The 15538-nt window shown below is 46.6% G+C and overlaps 2 protein-coding genes and 3 non-coding genes across 6 annotated transcripts in view; 3 read left to right on the top strand and 2 right to left on the bottom strand.

Moving 5' to 3' along the window:
- LOC137755070 (large ribosomal subunit protein eL19) overlaps window positions 1-15538 on the top strand; it is a 406958-nt gene that overhangs the window by 178750 nt on the left and 212670 nt on the right. The window lies entirely within an intron of this gene.
- On the bottom strand, window positions 4677-4748 carry TRNAC-GCA (transfer RNA cysteine (anticodon GCA)). The gene has a single exon. It is a non-coding gene; the product is annotated as a tRNA-Cys (tRNA).
- TRNAC-GCA (transfer RNA cysteine (anticodon GCA)) lies at window positions 9829-9900 on the top strand. Its single transcript has one exon. It is a non-coding gene; the product is annotated as a tRNA-Cys (tRNA).
- Window positions 11519-11590, bottom strand: TRNAC-GCA (transfer RNA cysteine (anticodon GCA)). The gene has a single exon. It is a non-coding gene; the product is annotated as a tRNA-Cys (tRNA).
- The window catches only part of LASP1 (LIM and SH3 protein 1), a 37794-nt gene continuing 34479 nt past the window's right edge, over window positions 12224-15538 (top strand). The window contains exon 1 of the mRNA XM_068529472.1: window positions 12224-12522. Coding sequence (XP_068385573.1) covers window positions 12454-12522 — 69 coding nt within the window. The 5' untranslated portion in view covers window positions 12224-12453. The remainder of the gene's footprint in view (window positions 12523-15538) is intronic.

The following is a 15538-nucleotide window of genomic DNA, read 5'->3' on the forward strand; positions in this document are numbered from 1 at the left end:
GTGTAGGGCTCTCGCTGTGAAGTGGGCGGTGGAGCGGTTGAGGGCTGCAGGAGCGTGCATGGTACCCAGTGTACACTGCATACGAACTCGAAAGTAGTTGTTTGGGACAGAGAAACATTGGTTTAATTTATCGGAAAACCTCTCTGAGCACTAAGTATGTGCCAGGGACTTCGATGGACGCTAGAGGTTCAGAAATGATTAAACGGTCTGTGCTGTATAGGGGCCTCCAAAGAACACACGGCGTCGGGGGCTAGAGGGAAAGAGTTCGAAACGGTTTCATTAGGTTGTGATATAACTGAGAAGTACCATTATAGCGCTACAGATAATTCCATATGTGTTGCTTGGTCCCATACCCATCTGTATTTTAGATATCTTGCTTTATTCATTACTCCTTTCACTGCTTCAACTTCTCCCATTCTTCGGACTTCTTAATGTCGATATATTCATTCAAATATTTATTAAACGACTACTTTATGCCAGATTCTGTTTTGGGCATACGCTAGACTACATCAGAGAACAAAACAGATCAACATTCATGCCCTGTGGAGCGTACATTCAGCCAGGGTGGCGGTGAAGGTGGATATTAGATACTAAGCCATAGACGTAGTAATTGCAGTATATAGTATGTTAGATGGTGATAAGTACTATGAAAACAAAAGTAGAAAAAAGTAAGAGGGGTCTGGGAGTGGGAGGAGAGACAGATTGCAATTCAAAATAGAATGATCAGTGTGGGCTTCATGGAAGAAGTTGACATTAGTGCGAAGATTTTTAAGGTGAGGGAGCTAGCAATATGATTGTCTAGGGAAGAGCAGTCCAGATAGAGTCATCAACCAGTGAAAGACCCTAAGGTGGGATTGTGTCTGAACAATGTGAGGACCAGCAAGGAAGCCGGGAGTGACTGGACAGAGTAAGTGAAGGGAAGAGTAGTAGGACAGAAGGTCAGAAGTAATGGAACTGGACCATTAGAGCTTTGTACACTGCTATGGACTTTGACATTTACAGACTGAAATAGGAAACCAATGAGTCATAAGCAGAGGAGGGACATGATCTGACTAATATGTCAGAAGGATCACTCTATTTGAGACTAGGCTGTGGGAGGGAACACAAAGATACAATAAGGCGATCTATTGGGAAGCTCTTGCAGTAACTCTGGAGAGAAATGATGGTGGTTTAGACTAAAGAGGTAGCAATAGAAGTAATGTGATGTGATCAGATTCTGGATATGTCTTGGAGGTAGAGCCAACAAAATGTGGGGTGCAAAAGAAAGAGAAGAAAATGTTTCCAAGACTTTAGTTCTGAGCAAGTGGAAGATGGCATTGCCATCAACTGAGATGGGGAAAGCTATGGGAGGAACAGGTTTGGGGGTAAGAGTATGAGTTCAGTTTTGGACATGTTGAGTTAGATGTCTGTTAGACAACCAAAAGAGATTTAAGTAGCAAATTGGACATATTAGCCTGGAGTTCCAGAAAGAGGGAGATATAAATTTGGCAGTCGTCAGCATATAAGTATATTTAAAGACATGATAGTGGATGAGTTCACAAAGAAGCAAAGGTAAATAAAAAAGGCAGTGGGCTAAGCTCTGGGGTACTTCAACATTAAGAGGTCTATAAATCTATACATTTATAAATTTCTCTTATCACTCTTAAATCCTTCACTTGCTCCTGCCTGTTTCTCTAGTTACCAGTTTTTCTCTCTCCTTCACTTCTCAGCCAAATTCCATGTGTTTCTGAATGTATGATGCATTATCATATTTGTCTCTGTTGATAAATGAAACTAGCATCCATCCAGGTGTCCCTCTGGGATTCCTGTCCAATTTCTCTTCAGTCTGCCTTCTCAATGTCTCTCGAATATATCCACTTCTCTCCATCTCCTCTGCTAATGCTCTGGACCAAGTCACCTCCATCTCTTGCCTAAACTATTTCTGAAGCTTCCTAACATGTCTCTTGACCTCTATTTCTCCCCCCTCCATCCACTCACTCTTCATACAATGGCCAGAAATAATTTTTCAGAAACGTAAACATTACTATGTCACTCTCCTGAAAATCCTCCAATGGTTTCTGTACTCTTAGAATCAAAGTTAAAATCCATAACACAGCCTACTAGGCCCTGATCTGGCATTGTCCTACCTCTTAACCTCATCTTGCACCGTGCTCTGTCTTGCTCTGCAGGGTTGACGTTTTGGTCCCAGATACATCCATGCTCCTGAATACCCATAGGCCTCACACATGCTTGGAATACTCTACCCTGCCTACCCATATCATGTATTTCACGTTTACTGATTTTTCAGATCTCAGCTTAAATATCTTTTCCTTAGGGAAATTCTACCCTGACCTCTCTCACGTAGTATTTTTCCTTCTTATTATTTATTTCAATTCTTCAATATATATTTGATGACTTTGTTGAATAACGATCCCCCCCCAACTAGTCTATATGCTCCATTAAAGGCTGAGTCCATGTTCTCCTTTTTGTCCAGTGGTATATCCCCAGCATTCAGCATAGGGCCTGGCTCAGTAAATACATGCTGAATGATTGCTGAACAAATGAAGAAGTCTACCTCTATGGTCTCCATACGTCAGCATCCTTGTGTGAAGGAATTTTTATTCATCTATGGCAAAATTAGAAATATTTGGAAAACACAGTGTTTCTTATAAAGCTCCATTTGCTCAATTTAAAGGACTGCCTATTATTCTGGGATTATCTTTTTTCATCTTTCTTGTTAAAAATGTTCCTTTCAACCCTATGTCAACTGTCAACTTTCTACCATCCCAACACTGCCCTTTTTTTTTTTTTTTTGTAATTTCAGTGGTCCATGAAAACCAAAGGTCTGGGAATGATCTGTCTCTATTTCCTTACTTCCTGCATGCACATGTTCCTTGAACCCCTGTAGTGTAGTTTATGTCCTCACTACATGACTGAAAGTATACTACAAATTATATATACTGAAAAATTATAGTAGAAAGGTCACCATGACCTACTCTTTCCAAAATCCAAGGACCCTCCTCAGTCTTTATCTTACTTGACCTCACAACGTTTCACACTGGGGCCCTTCCCATCTTCTTGACACTCTTCACCCATGGTTTCCATGATGCTAATAATAATAGAAGTTACTATTTTTGGAGTGCTACTAAGTACCAGTCATTGAGTTAAGCATTTTACAGGAATGTGACTTCTTGAATCCTCCCCACAACCCTGTGACTTAGGTATTATTATTCTCATTTTTCAGATGAGAAAACTGAGAAATAGAAAGGTTAAGCCATGTGTCCAAGATCACACAGATCATGAAAGGTTGAGATGGAATGGCACCCTGAGTCTGGCTGATTCCAAAGCACAGGCTCTAAGCCACTCTGTTGTATTGCTCTCTCCTCCTTACTCATTGTCCCTTCTAAGTGTATTTCCCTGAGTGATCACACCACCCAGTAGCTTCCATTACCATCAATATGCTGATAACTCCCAAGTCTGTATCTCCAGCCCAGACATTTCTGCTTAGCTCTAGCCAATGTATGGAACCAAAGACTGGGACACCTCCACCCCACAGGCACTTCAAACCTGACGTCCAAAGCCGAAATCATGATTTTCCCAGAAATTTTGCTTTTCTGCCTATATTAGTTGTCTTGGTTGGTGCTACTAATTTTTCTGTCCATGCATCTAAAAGTCTGCCCTTGGTTCAAGCCTATTGCAACAGCCTCCAAATGGTCTGACCATAACCTCTCGTTGCTTTAAAGCCTGTACTGGCCCTCTAGTGCCTATGGAATAAAGTCCAAGCTCCTTAGCATGGCATTGGAGTCTCTTCCTGAAATGGCTTACCTTCTCCCTGGATTCATCTCCCGTCACCTCGTCTCTTACACTTCACACTCCAGAAACACCAAACTGCTTAGGATTTCAGGACTCTTTCTTGCTTTATCCACTACATGTGCTTCAAAACTCTTTTCGATGTCATGTCTTTTTGAACGAGCCGTCTCTTCCCTGTGCCATTTCACAACTCCAGCATGCTCTTCCCCAAACCACCTCTTTACTTAGAGCAGTCATTCTCAATTATCTTTGTCTGAATATTCTTTACATTCTTAAGTTATTGAGAACTCCAAAGAGGTTTTGTTTATACAGTTATATCTATTGACATTTACCAGATTAGAAATTTAAATTGTGAAATGCTTAAGGTAATAAATCCACTACCTGTTAAAATACATAACATTTTAAAATGAAAAAGAACTGTATTTAAATTTTAAAATAATGAGAAGAATAGCTTTGCTTTACATTCTGTTAGAAATCCCTTTAATATCTGGCTTAATGAAAGACAGCTGGATTTTCACTGTTTAGTCTGTTGTGACATCATGTAGCCTCTGGAAAGCTCTACCGTACTCATGAATGGATAAGTATGAAACAGGTAAGTAACGAAGTATGAAATAAATTCTTTTTTCCTATGTAGAAAGTGTCTCACAGGCAGACCTCCAAGAATTCAACTCCCAAACCACAGACTGGGAACCACTGACGTAGAGATAGAGAACACGGGAAATTCCTTTGCGCATTGACCTCATTAGAATATAAAATCTACGATGCTGTAGTTTATTACTTTTTGTATTCCCAGAAAACACTGAAGAATGACCAAATATTCGCTTGGTTAGTACCACCTTTCTTTTCTACCATCTTTGGGGTGATTTAAGGTTTAAAAGGAGAACCTGAGGGGGCACCCGGATTTGAACCGGGGACCTCTTGATCTGCAGTCAAATGCTCTACCCCTGAGCTATACCCCCTCTGCTGGCAAGTAGGAGATTACAGCTTATTTGTAGTGTTTACTGACCAGACATTGCATTGGTCATTAACAATAGTTTGATATGTATGACCAATTGTTTCAGGTTTCCTGGGGTGATGCTAAAGAACCAAGAGAAAAGGCAATTCGCACCCAAGTGGTAGAAGGGGAGGGCGAAGTCCGGTCTGAGCTGGGCTTGAAGGTCCTGTGGGGTGTGCGATGGGATTTCTCTCCTTCAACAACAACAACCTCTTGTACCTCTGGCATCTTGGAATTCTTTAAGTCTAATTTCCATCCTCCCTGCCTGCACCCCGAGCTGCATTGGATCCCCAGCCTGTGCTTTGCACAGGAGAGGAAGTGCTTCCTTTGTCCTTCCCAAGACACCCCTGCTCTTGTACCAGACGTGCCCGCAGTATCTCCATTCTCTCCAGCATCTTCAGTCTCTTCCACTCACTTGGCTCCTTCAATCATCAACAGGTTTCCCTAGACTGGAAAATCTTCCCTTTAGCTGTTATCGCCTGTCCATTTCTTCTTTCTCACTACCAATTTTTAAGAAAGTCTGTGACTTCATTTCTCTCCTTATCAACAAGCTGTCTCCGTAGTTCTGTTACTCTCTACCTTTACTTTCTCGACTGTCAGGTATTTTTTTCCCCTTGGAGTATGTATCTTGTTTCTCCAACTAGACTGCAAATTCCTTGAGGGCAGGGATCATGCTGCATTTCTTTTTGTATTCCCCACAGTGGCACAGTGCCTGTTTCACTATAAGCCCTGGGTGGTACCTATCAGCCAAACCTAATTAAACTCAACTGTGGCATTCCACCAAGCTTGCACCCAAGCAGCAGAATGTTGTTAGGGGAGAGCTCAGAAGTCTGGGTCGCTCCACCAATCTCAGACAGTCTCCCTGTTTATTACTCTTCCACCACTGACTGACTAGGTTCACTTTCTCACTCTCTAAAATGACTATTTCACATACGTTCTCCAGTCTCAAACCTTCTACACCTTATCTTTCCTCCTCAGAGAGTGCTGAAGAGCTGGCCCCTTGCTTTTTGGAGAAAGTCAGAATCAGTCAGGAGCAGGGTTGGCTAACGACTGGCTCCAGGGGACCTGATTTTTAGCATTTGCCAATTCCCATAGTGCAAATTCGCCCACCTGCTAATTTCCAGTGAAGTCAACTGGCTTTAAAAATACCTGAAAATTTAACAATTGGTTCTCACAAGCCGGTATGAGTCGAATCTAGTGCACTTCGGGGATTGACTCCCTCTTTCACCAGCTACCAACTATACACTGACAACTCCCCAAATTATGTTTCCAACCTAGACATTTCCCTGAACTTCAGAATTAACTGGATCTCCACCTGCATACTTAACATCTCCTCTTAAATGTCTACAGGGCACCTCAAACTTAGCATATTGACCTCATACTAGAATGTGAAGTCTATGAGGATAGGAGGCTGTACTTTATTACGTTCTGTTTCAGAGCTTTAAAAAGAAACTCTTGAGGGTTTTTTTGTTTTTGTTTTTGTTTTTCCTAAACTTACTCCTTTCTCAGTTCTTTATCTCTGGAAACCACATCCACCCAGATAGTGAAGACAAAAAAGAAGAGTTATTCTTTTTTTTAAAATTTATTTTATTAAAGTATAGTTGGAGAATTAAAGGGAATGGGTGTCGGAGGCAGAGGTTCTGAAGTTCACATCTCCTAGAAGGGGAGGGGAATGAAAGGCTCTCGGTGAAGAAGGACTCCTCAGAGCCTTTCTCTCCTGATGACAACGTGACTCTTTCCAGAGAGCAGCAGTGTCAGCTCTGGAATGTCTAAGGAGAGGAAGGGCTTAGTGACCAGAGTCTGCTGGCAGCACAGGATCCTAGGTCCAGAACCCTTCAGATCAACTTACCAATAAGTTCACTATGTGAAACAGTTAAATTTGGTTCAAATGGGGAAGAATGAGAGTTATTCCAACCTGGCAACACTCCCTACCCCCATTGGGGGTCCTTACAGGAGAGGCTCCAGGGAGTACCTTGAAAACCGTTGGAAAAATTCTCCTCATAAATGACTTGAAATGCCATGTCTGTAATATGCTACATTCAATTTTTTTACCCATTCCAATTATTTTTCTATTTTTCTGCCAATCTCATACTTTAATTAATTTAGAGCCTGAGAGCTTTGTAATATAACAAAGGAAGAAATTGAAATGTCTAATAAAATAACAACATGTTTTTTGGGGGGGCCGGCGTATTAGTGTATTTCTTTAAAATAATGTCTACTATTGGCAGGAGTTGACTAGATACCTTCAACATAGAGATTCACTTGGTAAAACTATATATTGATCAATAAAAAAATAAATGAATATAGTTGATTTACAATTTTGTGTTAGTTTCAGGTGTACAGCAAAGTGATCCAGTTATACATATATTTTTATATATTTTTTCATATTCTTTTCCATTATGGTTTATTACAGGATACTGAATATAGTTCTCTGTGCTATACAGTAGGACCTTGTTGTTTATCCATTCTATATATAATAGTTTGCATCTGCTAATCCTAAACTCCCAAGCCATCCCTCCCCCGCCCCTTGGCAACCACAAGTCTGTTCTCTATGTCTGTGAGTCTGCTTCTGTTTCCTAGGTAAGTTCATTTGTGTCATATTTTAGATTCCACAAATAAGTGATATCATATGGTATTTGCCTTTCTGTTTCTGATTTTACTTAGTATGATAATCTCTAGGTCCATCCATGTTGCTGCAAATGGCATTATTTCATTCTTTTTTTATGGCTGAGTAGTATTCCATTGTAGATATGTACCACATCTTGTTTATCCAGTCATCTGTCGATGGACATTTAGGTTGTTTCCATGTCTTGGTTATTGTGAATAGTACTGCTGTGAACACGGGGGTGCATGTATCTTTTTGAATTATAGCTTTGTCCAGATATATGCCCAGGAGTGGGATTGCTGGATCATATGGCAACTCTATTTTTAGTTTTTTGAGGCACCTCCATACTGTTTTTCATAGTGGCTGCAGCAATTTACTTTCCCACCAACAGTGACTCTAAAGAAAAGCCATTCTTGATTCTGCTCTTTCCCTCATCTTTCTCAAGCCATCCAGTGTACAGGAAGGACATGGCTCCCCTGCCATGGTCAATCTGGATGCCTGCTCTCCTCTCTAGCTCTGCTGTTCTCCCTGTGATAAGCTAAACAATGGGCCTCCAAATATGTCCACATCCCAAGGCCCTTGTGAATATGTTATCTTACATAATAAAAGGGACTTTCTAGATGTGATTAAGGGTCTTGGGTTGGGGGCATTATCCTGGATTATCTGAGTAATCAGAAGAGTCCTTATAAGAGGGAGGCAGGAGGATCAGAGTCAGAGATGGAGAGACGTGAGGATAGGAGCAGAGATCAGAAGGTGAGGAGATGCAACCTTGGCTATGAAGATGGAGGAAGGGGCCATGAGCCAAGAAATGCTGGCGGACTCTACAACCTACAAAAGTCAAGGAAACTGATTCTACTCTAAAGCCTCCAGAAGAAATGTGGGCATACCAGCACCTTGATTTTAGTCCAGTAAAATTGATTTTGGAATTCTGACCTCCAGAACTGTAAGGTAATAATACATTTGTGTTGTTTTAAGCAAATAAGTATGTGGTAATTTGTTACAGCAGCAACAGGAAACTAATACATCACTGTAGTCTCAGACATTGCTACCATCTCTCACTTGCACCGTTGCAATAGAATCCTACCTAACCTCTCCCTCTCTCTTTTTAAAAATTTTATTGTGTCCACTTTTCTTCTTTTCCTTTATTGTGGTAAGAACACTTAACACGAGATCTACCCTCTTAACAGATTTTTAGGTGTACAATACAATGCTGTTAACTATAGGCACAATGTTCAACAGCAGCTCTCTAGAACGTATTCATGTTGTATAACTGAAACTGTATGCATTGATTAGCAACTCCCGGTTTCTCTCTCCTCATCCCTGGCAACCACCATTCTACTCTCTGCTTCTATAAGTGTGATTGTTTTAGGTACCTCATGTAAGTAGAATCATGCAGTAATTGTCCTTCTACGATTGGCTTATTTCACTTAGCATAATGTCCCTTGTTGTCACATATTGCAAAATTTCCTTCTTTTTAAGGCTGAATAGTAGTCCATTGTATGTATTCTCTGTTTCTACTCTTCACTCCCTGTAAATCTCCCCCACAATAGCGTGAATGATGATTTCCAGTCCCTCTGCTCAAAACTGTCCAACGGCTGGCTTTTCATCCATTTGGAATAAAATCCAAACTCCTTACTTGGGCCTATAAGGCTCTCTGGCTACTTCTCCAGCTCTCTTGAATCACTCTCCCCTGTTTCATGTTCCTCCAGCTACTCTGGCCCTCCGGCCTTTGCAGTGGCCATTTCCTTTAGCTAGAATGCCTGCCCCTGACAGATGGACTGGGCAAATGGCTGTCTCTTTCATATCATTCACATCTTAACTCCAAAATCACCTGCAAAGAAAAGTTTTCCATGACTCTCCACCTTGAAATACCCCCCTGGACCTCCCTAACACACCATCTTGTTTTTCATTTTAGTCACTTCCCTTATTACTACTGGGCATTTCCTTGTTTATTCATTTGTGCATTTGTTTCTATTCTGACTCCACTAGATTTTAAACTCAGTGAGGCTGAGAACCTGTGTGTCTTTCTATTTGAAAGTATGTTCTGCACTTAGAGTGGGGCACATAGTAGTTGCTCCATAAAAAGAGAGAGGGACCACCAGGAAAGTCTCTCAGTGGAGATGTCTGTTCAGCTGGTGTTTGCATTCTTTTTAGAGAGACCAGGGGAAAGGATTCCCTATTCAGTTTTGCAAGAAGCTCTTCTCTGACTTCTTAGGTTGAAGAGATGAGTGGGATTGTGGATAAAGAATTGAACCTAGAAAAAGGCAGATTGGTACCTAAGTTCACATGTTTTCAAAATCCCACGGTTTTAGTTAGTCTTTTTAAACTCGTTATTACTAAATTCAGTATCATGTGACAAGAAGAGACTAATTTTGGATATTTTCAGAAGGAAAAATTTGGAATGGATTTAAAAAGAATTTACCAACTTTTTAGCAGGAGAGGGGGTATAGCTCAGTGGTAGAGCATTTGACTGCAGATCAAGAGGTCCCCGGTTCAAATCCGGGTGCCCCCTAGTCTACCTTCCTGTTTTTCACAGCCACTCAGGTTAACCCCGAATAACCCAAGAATCTGAGGTTTCTGAATTGAGGATCCTGGAGATCCTCTTGCACCAGGTGAATTTTTTCTCTCCCCAGAAGTCACACAGGGGTGACTCTACCATGTTTCAGCTGAATACCCCCACTCAGTGGCAAGAAGCCTCAGCAGGCAGAAAGAAGGCTGAGACCCTTCCAGTCCCTGAGACCCTTCAAGACTTATTGGTTTAACGTTAATTACAGTTTATTTGCGGGGGGGGGGGATGGAATGTTGGGGCGGGGCAGTATTATTTTGCCTAGTTCATACTCTGACCAGGCAGATTAGAACAGAATCCAAGTTCAGAAGGTTTATATAGTGGCGAAGTTTAATGAGACACAGCATAGATGTAAGAAGGAGGGTGAAAAGTGGACGGCTTTCTCCTTCTTTATATTAGTTCAAAGGCAGGGCTTTGGCCCGTTACACCTACAGGTGGTGAGTTTGAGGCCTGATGTCCAGGAAAGGGGTGAAATATTAGTTATTTCTCGGGTCTGGGCTTTGCACCGCACGGCAGATCTGTTTAATCGTCATGTCCAGCTTCGCGACGCGTCGCACAGTAATGGGAGCCGTGGGGAAAAATGCATTCGAGTAGTATTCCCCCGGGGCCCCGAGGGCTGACACAACCAAATTCCGAGTTTAAAATATCACAACTGCCCCCTGTCTGAAGAAGCATGCCTCTCCCACTATCCTTTCTTTTTCCTTTTTTTGGGCAAAACTTAGTCGAGAGGCCTTGCTCCCTTCTCGTTTTCCTCCGACCCAACACTGATACCGTCAGTCACGCAGCCAATAGATATCTGTCCCCATCTTTAGGTTATGAAACTTGATGGCCTTTTATTATTTGTTCAGTGGTTCTCAAAGTGTCGTCCAGCAGCATCAGCATTCCCTGGGAACTTGTTAAAAATGCACATTCTCGGGGTCCCACTCCAGGCCAAGAGAATCAGAAACCGGGAGGTGCTTTAACAAACTCTCCAGGTAATTCTGACGCAAGCTCAAGTTTGAGAACCACTACATTAGTTTATATCAGTTTACATCCGGATGTAACTTTATTTTTTGTAAATTAAATGAACTTTTGGTCGGCATTGGCCATTTCGACGTTCTCGAAGTGCTTTCAGTCTGCCGGTGGCATGAGCAATAGGGAAACACGGCATGCGCCTGTCACCGGTAATAAAGAAAGGTGAAGTTGGAGAAAGTCTGTGTCTGTGGGTTTCCTTCCCTTGACCCAGCCCCACCCAAAACTGAACAGGAACTTGGGGGAGTCTTGTCTCCTGAACCAGCTCCTGGAACTGCCTGACACCCCTGAGGCTGCCAGCGGTGACCGCAGAAGTCCTGATACCGCTGGCGTGGGTAGTGGGGACCTGTAGCTTTTGTACCTGATTTGTGCCTGTACCCACCCCCTCCTCCTGCTGAGTACAAAGTAAAGCCGAAAGCTTTCCGTTACGGTTGGAAAATGAGGAAGGAATTTTTAAGTAGCTTTTCGCTGCTTTCTTTAACGTAGAACCCAAGGTTAAAATATGAGTCAAGAATAAATTATACTAGTTACATAAGTTTAGGAAAAAACTACGAGGGGGCACCCGGATTTGAACCAGGGACCTCTTGATCTGCAGTCAAATGCTCTACCACTGAGCTATACCCCCACGCCGTTCCTGCGCTTGGATAGTGCTCTTTTGGGCGTTAAGTCAACGCTACACCAAAGGTGGAGAGTAAGGATATGGAGAAAGGAACGAAAGAGGAAAAGGGGCCAAGCAGAAAGCAGAAGGCCCCCGGATCCGGGGAACCACAGGAAAGCTACACGGCAGAGGCGCGGGGAGGGAAAACCTAACTCGGCTGCGAGGCGCTGAGTCCTGGCGGGAGGGACTGGTTCCGCCCTACAAATGTGGGAAAGGATGTTGCAGGGGAAGGCTAATGGGGGCGGAGCAGGGGCTTCCCGTTCGGTCCGCAGGTTCTCGCCGGGTACCGACGGGTACAAAGGAAGTCTCCAAATCTGGAGAATCTGATTTGGTGTTCGGGTGGACTCAAACCCCACCCTGGAAGGGTGCGAGGTGTTTGCCCGCCTCCTGCAGCCCAGGCGCCCAGATGTGCAGCCAGATCGGCTCCGCCCCGCCGGAAGTGCCCTGGGCAAGGTCGTCTGTCCGCGCCTAGCCTCCGGGCCTATCTCTCCAGGGCTCCTTTTGCTTGGGAGCTCACCTAGGCGTGTACCCCCGGTCCCGCAGTCCTCCCCGGAACCCCCCCCCCCGCGCAGCCCTGGGTCGCCCGGGGAGCGCGCCTCGCCGCGCGCGCCCCTGCCCGCGCCCGCGGCGCGTCCCCGCCCCGGTACAGCCCCTCCTCCCCGCTGTGTTTATTAGGGGAAGGAGGGCGGAGGCGGAGGCCAGTTCCCTAGCTCCAGCCGCCGTCGCCGTCGCCTGTGCAGTTGCAGCCGCGGCCGTCTCCCGCCAGCTCGCTCCGGGGAAAGAGAACGTGCGCGAGCTCCGGCGTCCCCGCCCTAGCTTTTCCCGGAGCCATGAATCCCAACTGCGCCCGGTGCTGCAAGATCGTGTACCCTACGGAGAAGGTGAACTGTCTGGATAAGGTGAGACGCGGGACCCGGAGACGCGTCTTTGCAATCCCCGAGCAGTGCTCCAGATCGGGGGAGGAGAGCGGGGCTGGGTCTATGCCGCCTCATCCCCGCGATCCTGAGAGGAGGGAGGGAGGGCGGGCGGCGTCGTCGGGTGTGGGGACAGACCCCAGTCTGGAAACCAGGAGATCCGGGGCGAGGCAAGGAGTCCACGCGTGGCGGGCAGCCACTACTGGAGAAGAGTGGGCTCTGTGCCCAGGGGTTGGGAGGACGCGAGTGGAGTAGGGAAGCCAGGCCCCGGAGTGGGGGTGGGGGGAGTGAGGGAAGGTTAGGGGTGCAGCCCCGCCCCCTAGGGCCGGGAGAGTGAGAGGAGACGGCCGCTCCCTCTCCCCGCCTCGCCGAGCGCCAAGTAGGCGGAAGCACTGGGTGCTGGGGGAGGGGGCGGCGGGGGGGCGGGGCAGAGGTTGGGGGCCCCCGCGAAACCGTCCGCTCCGGCGGCGAATGGCCGGGCTTCCTGGCCTGGAGACTGGAGGGCGGGGGCTATCAGCCGGCGAGTGTTGCATCTGGTGAACTGGCCTGCGGATAAGGCCCCAAGCCCCACTGCGAGACCCCTTTTTTGCACGACCTGCAGTCCTCTTGGTGGGTCAGCGGTTAATGGCCTAGCAGACGTCCTCCGTAGCTTCCCAGCCCCCACCTCAAATTGGAAGCCAACTCCCAGTGCTGGTCCGCCCAGCCGGACCGGGGCGGGGTCGCGTGCTGGAGTAGTAGGGTGGGTGGGGGTCGCTTCACAGAAATCTGAAATTGTGCTCAGAGGCTGAGTCCAGCTTGTAGAACAAAGAGCTAACTTTTCAAAGCAGGTTTCCCCAGTGGAGGGTGGGGTTGGCTGAGTTCAGGGGAAGCCAAGAAAAGGGGGAGGTGTTAGGGGGAAGGGAAGGTGGCCTTCTGGAAATTCACTGTCCCCTGGGGGCCCTTACGCGTCTTCCTCCTCCCCCCCCCCCCCCCCCCCCCCCCCGCAATCATGCTGGACTCGTTCATCTGGTTGCCATTATACTTTTGGAGGGGGGCGGAGAGTAGAACTGGGTATTTCCGGCAGTTTGGGGTAGGATCCTGGCCTCTTTTAATCTCCCGAAGATCCTAAGGCAAAATCCACCTCCTCTCTGCATCCCCTCCCCAGTCTGGAGGAGAAGCCTGTGTGATTTTGTCCCCCTCCTCATCGTGCCTGTCATCTACCTCCTAAAGCTGGCTCCAAGTCCAAAGATTCCCTCCTTCCCGTCTGGAGTGGCAGGGGCTGGGGGGCATGGGATGGAAGAGGGGTGCAGAGCCCACCTGGAGCCAGGTTTTGTTTGGGAAAGGGTAGTTCGTTGGATACTTTTGTCTTTCCCCTCCACCTTGGGGTTGGTGCTTCCTCAGTGACCTTTGGTCTCTGAGTCAGGGTGAGGGGGTGGGGTTTCCAAGGTTCTGAGGTACATTTGAAATTGCTCTTGGAGGAAAGAGGCATATGGGGCTGCTGCTGTTTCACTGTCCTGGGCCTGGCTGGGCAGGTGGAGAGGAAGGCCATGTTATGGGTACAAGGGATGTGGGTACTGACCTTCCCAATGACCATGCCGGAAGGCAGGATTTGAGCTTGGAGGCAGGAGCTGAGAGCTCTCTGTCCTTACACACTGGGGTTTTTGCCCTTCCCCGGTGATAGGGATTTTGGTCTCTGCATCTTGAGTTCCCTGTGCCCTCCTTCTTCTGCACGGTCATGAACTGGGAAGAGACTGTGGCCACTTTCCACCCACGTAAGGCAGAAGCAATATATGATGGAGGGATTGCTAGCCTGGGAGTTGGGAGACTTGGTCCTAGTTCCAGGTCTGCTCCTGCCAGCTCTACGAATGGCTCTAGGCCTCAGTATTCACCGTCTATCAAATGGGTATGGTAATGTCTTTTCCTTGAAGGTGGGGAAGTGCACTAAAGTGCCCAGAAGGGGATGTGGTATAGGCTGTGCCCTCCCTACCTTGCTGGGGTACTCTCTGCAGCCCCATACCTTTGGAGTCAGAGGGGAGTGGTGCAGGGATCCTTCAAGGTGCCCTCCCCAGCTGTTCTCTTGCCCTCGCAGAAAGAGGACATTCAGGTGGAGGTTGCCCTGGGAAGTGAGAGTTCGTGATTCCTCTCTCTTTTTAGAACTCTCCTTACAGGAGGTGGCCCTGGGGAGACCTCACCCCTGCACTGAGCAGGAGGCCTGGAATATCCAGGTATCAGACCTGTTCCTCCCAACCCCCTTCAGGTAGTAAGGGCAGGCACTTGGAATGGGGACCTGGTGCCTGGAGGACTGAGACCTGAGGGGGAACCTTCGGTCGCATAGATACAGTTGCTAACCAACTTCCCAAGGCTTCCCATTTATAACAGGAGAGAGTCAAATTAGACTCGCCTGTTTCACTGCAATTTCCCTACGACACAACATGACCCAGAGCAAAAGCTACGTCCTTGGTGTTAGCCTTTTCTCCTCCCTGAGCCTTATCTCCCAAAGGCTTAGCTGGTTTAAAGGCTGTGTCACCTATGATGGCCACCCTGCCCTCAACCTGCCGTACCCAGTGTGCTCTGTGTGCTGAATAAATATGTATTGCAGGTGTTTGAGGTCGAGATTCGCTTCCCCAGAGGACTTACGGGATCAGAGTTGGGGGAGAAACAGGGTGACGCCACTTATTCATTCAACAAATATTTATTGAGCATCTACTTTGTGCCAGGCACTCTCAGGGGCTGCTGCAGGGCCTTTGGGGAGGGAGAGGGGCTGTGTCTCACAACGTCCTCTACATTTTGAGGGAGGTGGAGTTTTGTTCTAGACCCTGTGAGGAAGCAGTCGTATCTGGGGACCTGCATTGTCAAGAGTCTTGCCATGTCCCTCTCCCCTGGCTTGCTTTCGCCGGCCTCCTGAACACAGGTGGAGGCAGTTCCCCGGACTCCCCATTGGGAGAGCTCTCTGCTTCTGGCTGTCTGAACCACCTTCCTCTCAGCCCCCACAGGGGGCAGCAAGGTAGAAGGAAGCTGGGCT

Source organism: Eschrichtius robustus, chromosome 20 (assembly GCF_028021215.1).
Source record: "Eschrichtius robustus isolate mEscRob2 chromosome 20, mEscRob2.pri, whole genome shotgun sequence".
NCBI lineage: Eukaryota > Metazoa > Chordata > Mammalia > Artiodactyla > Eschrichtiidae > Eschrichtius > Eschrichtius robustus.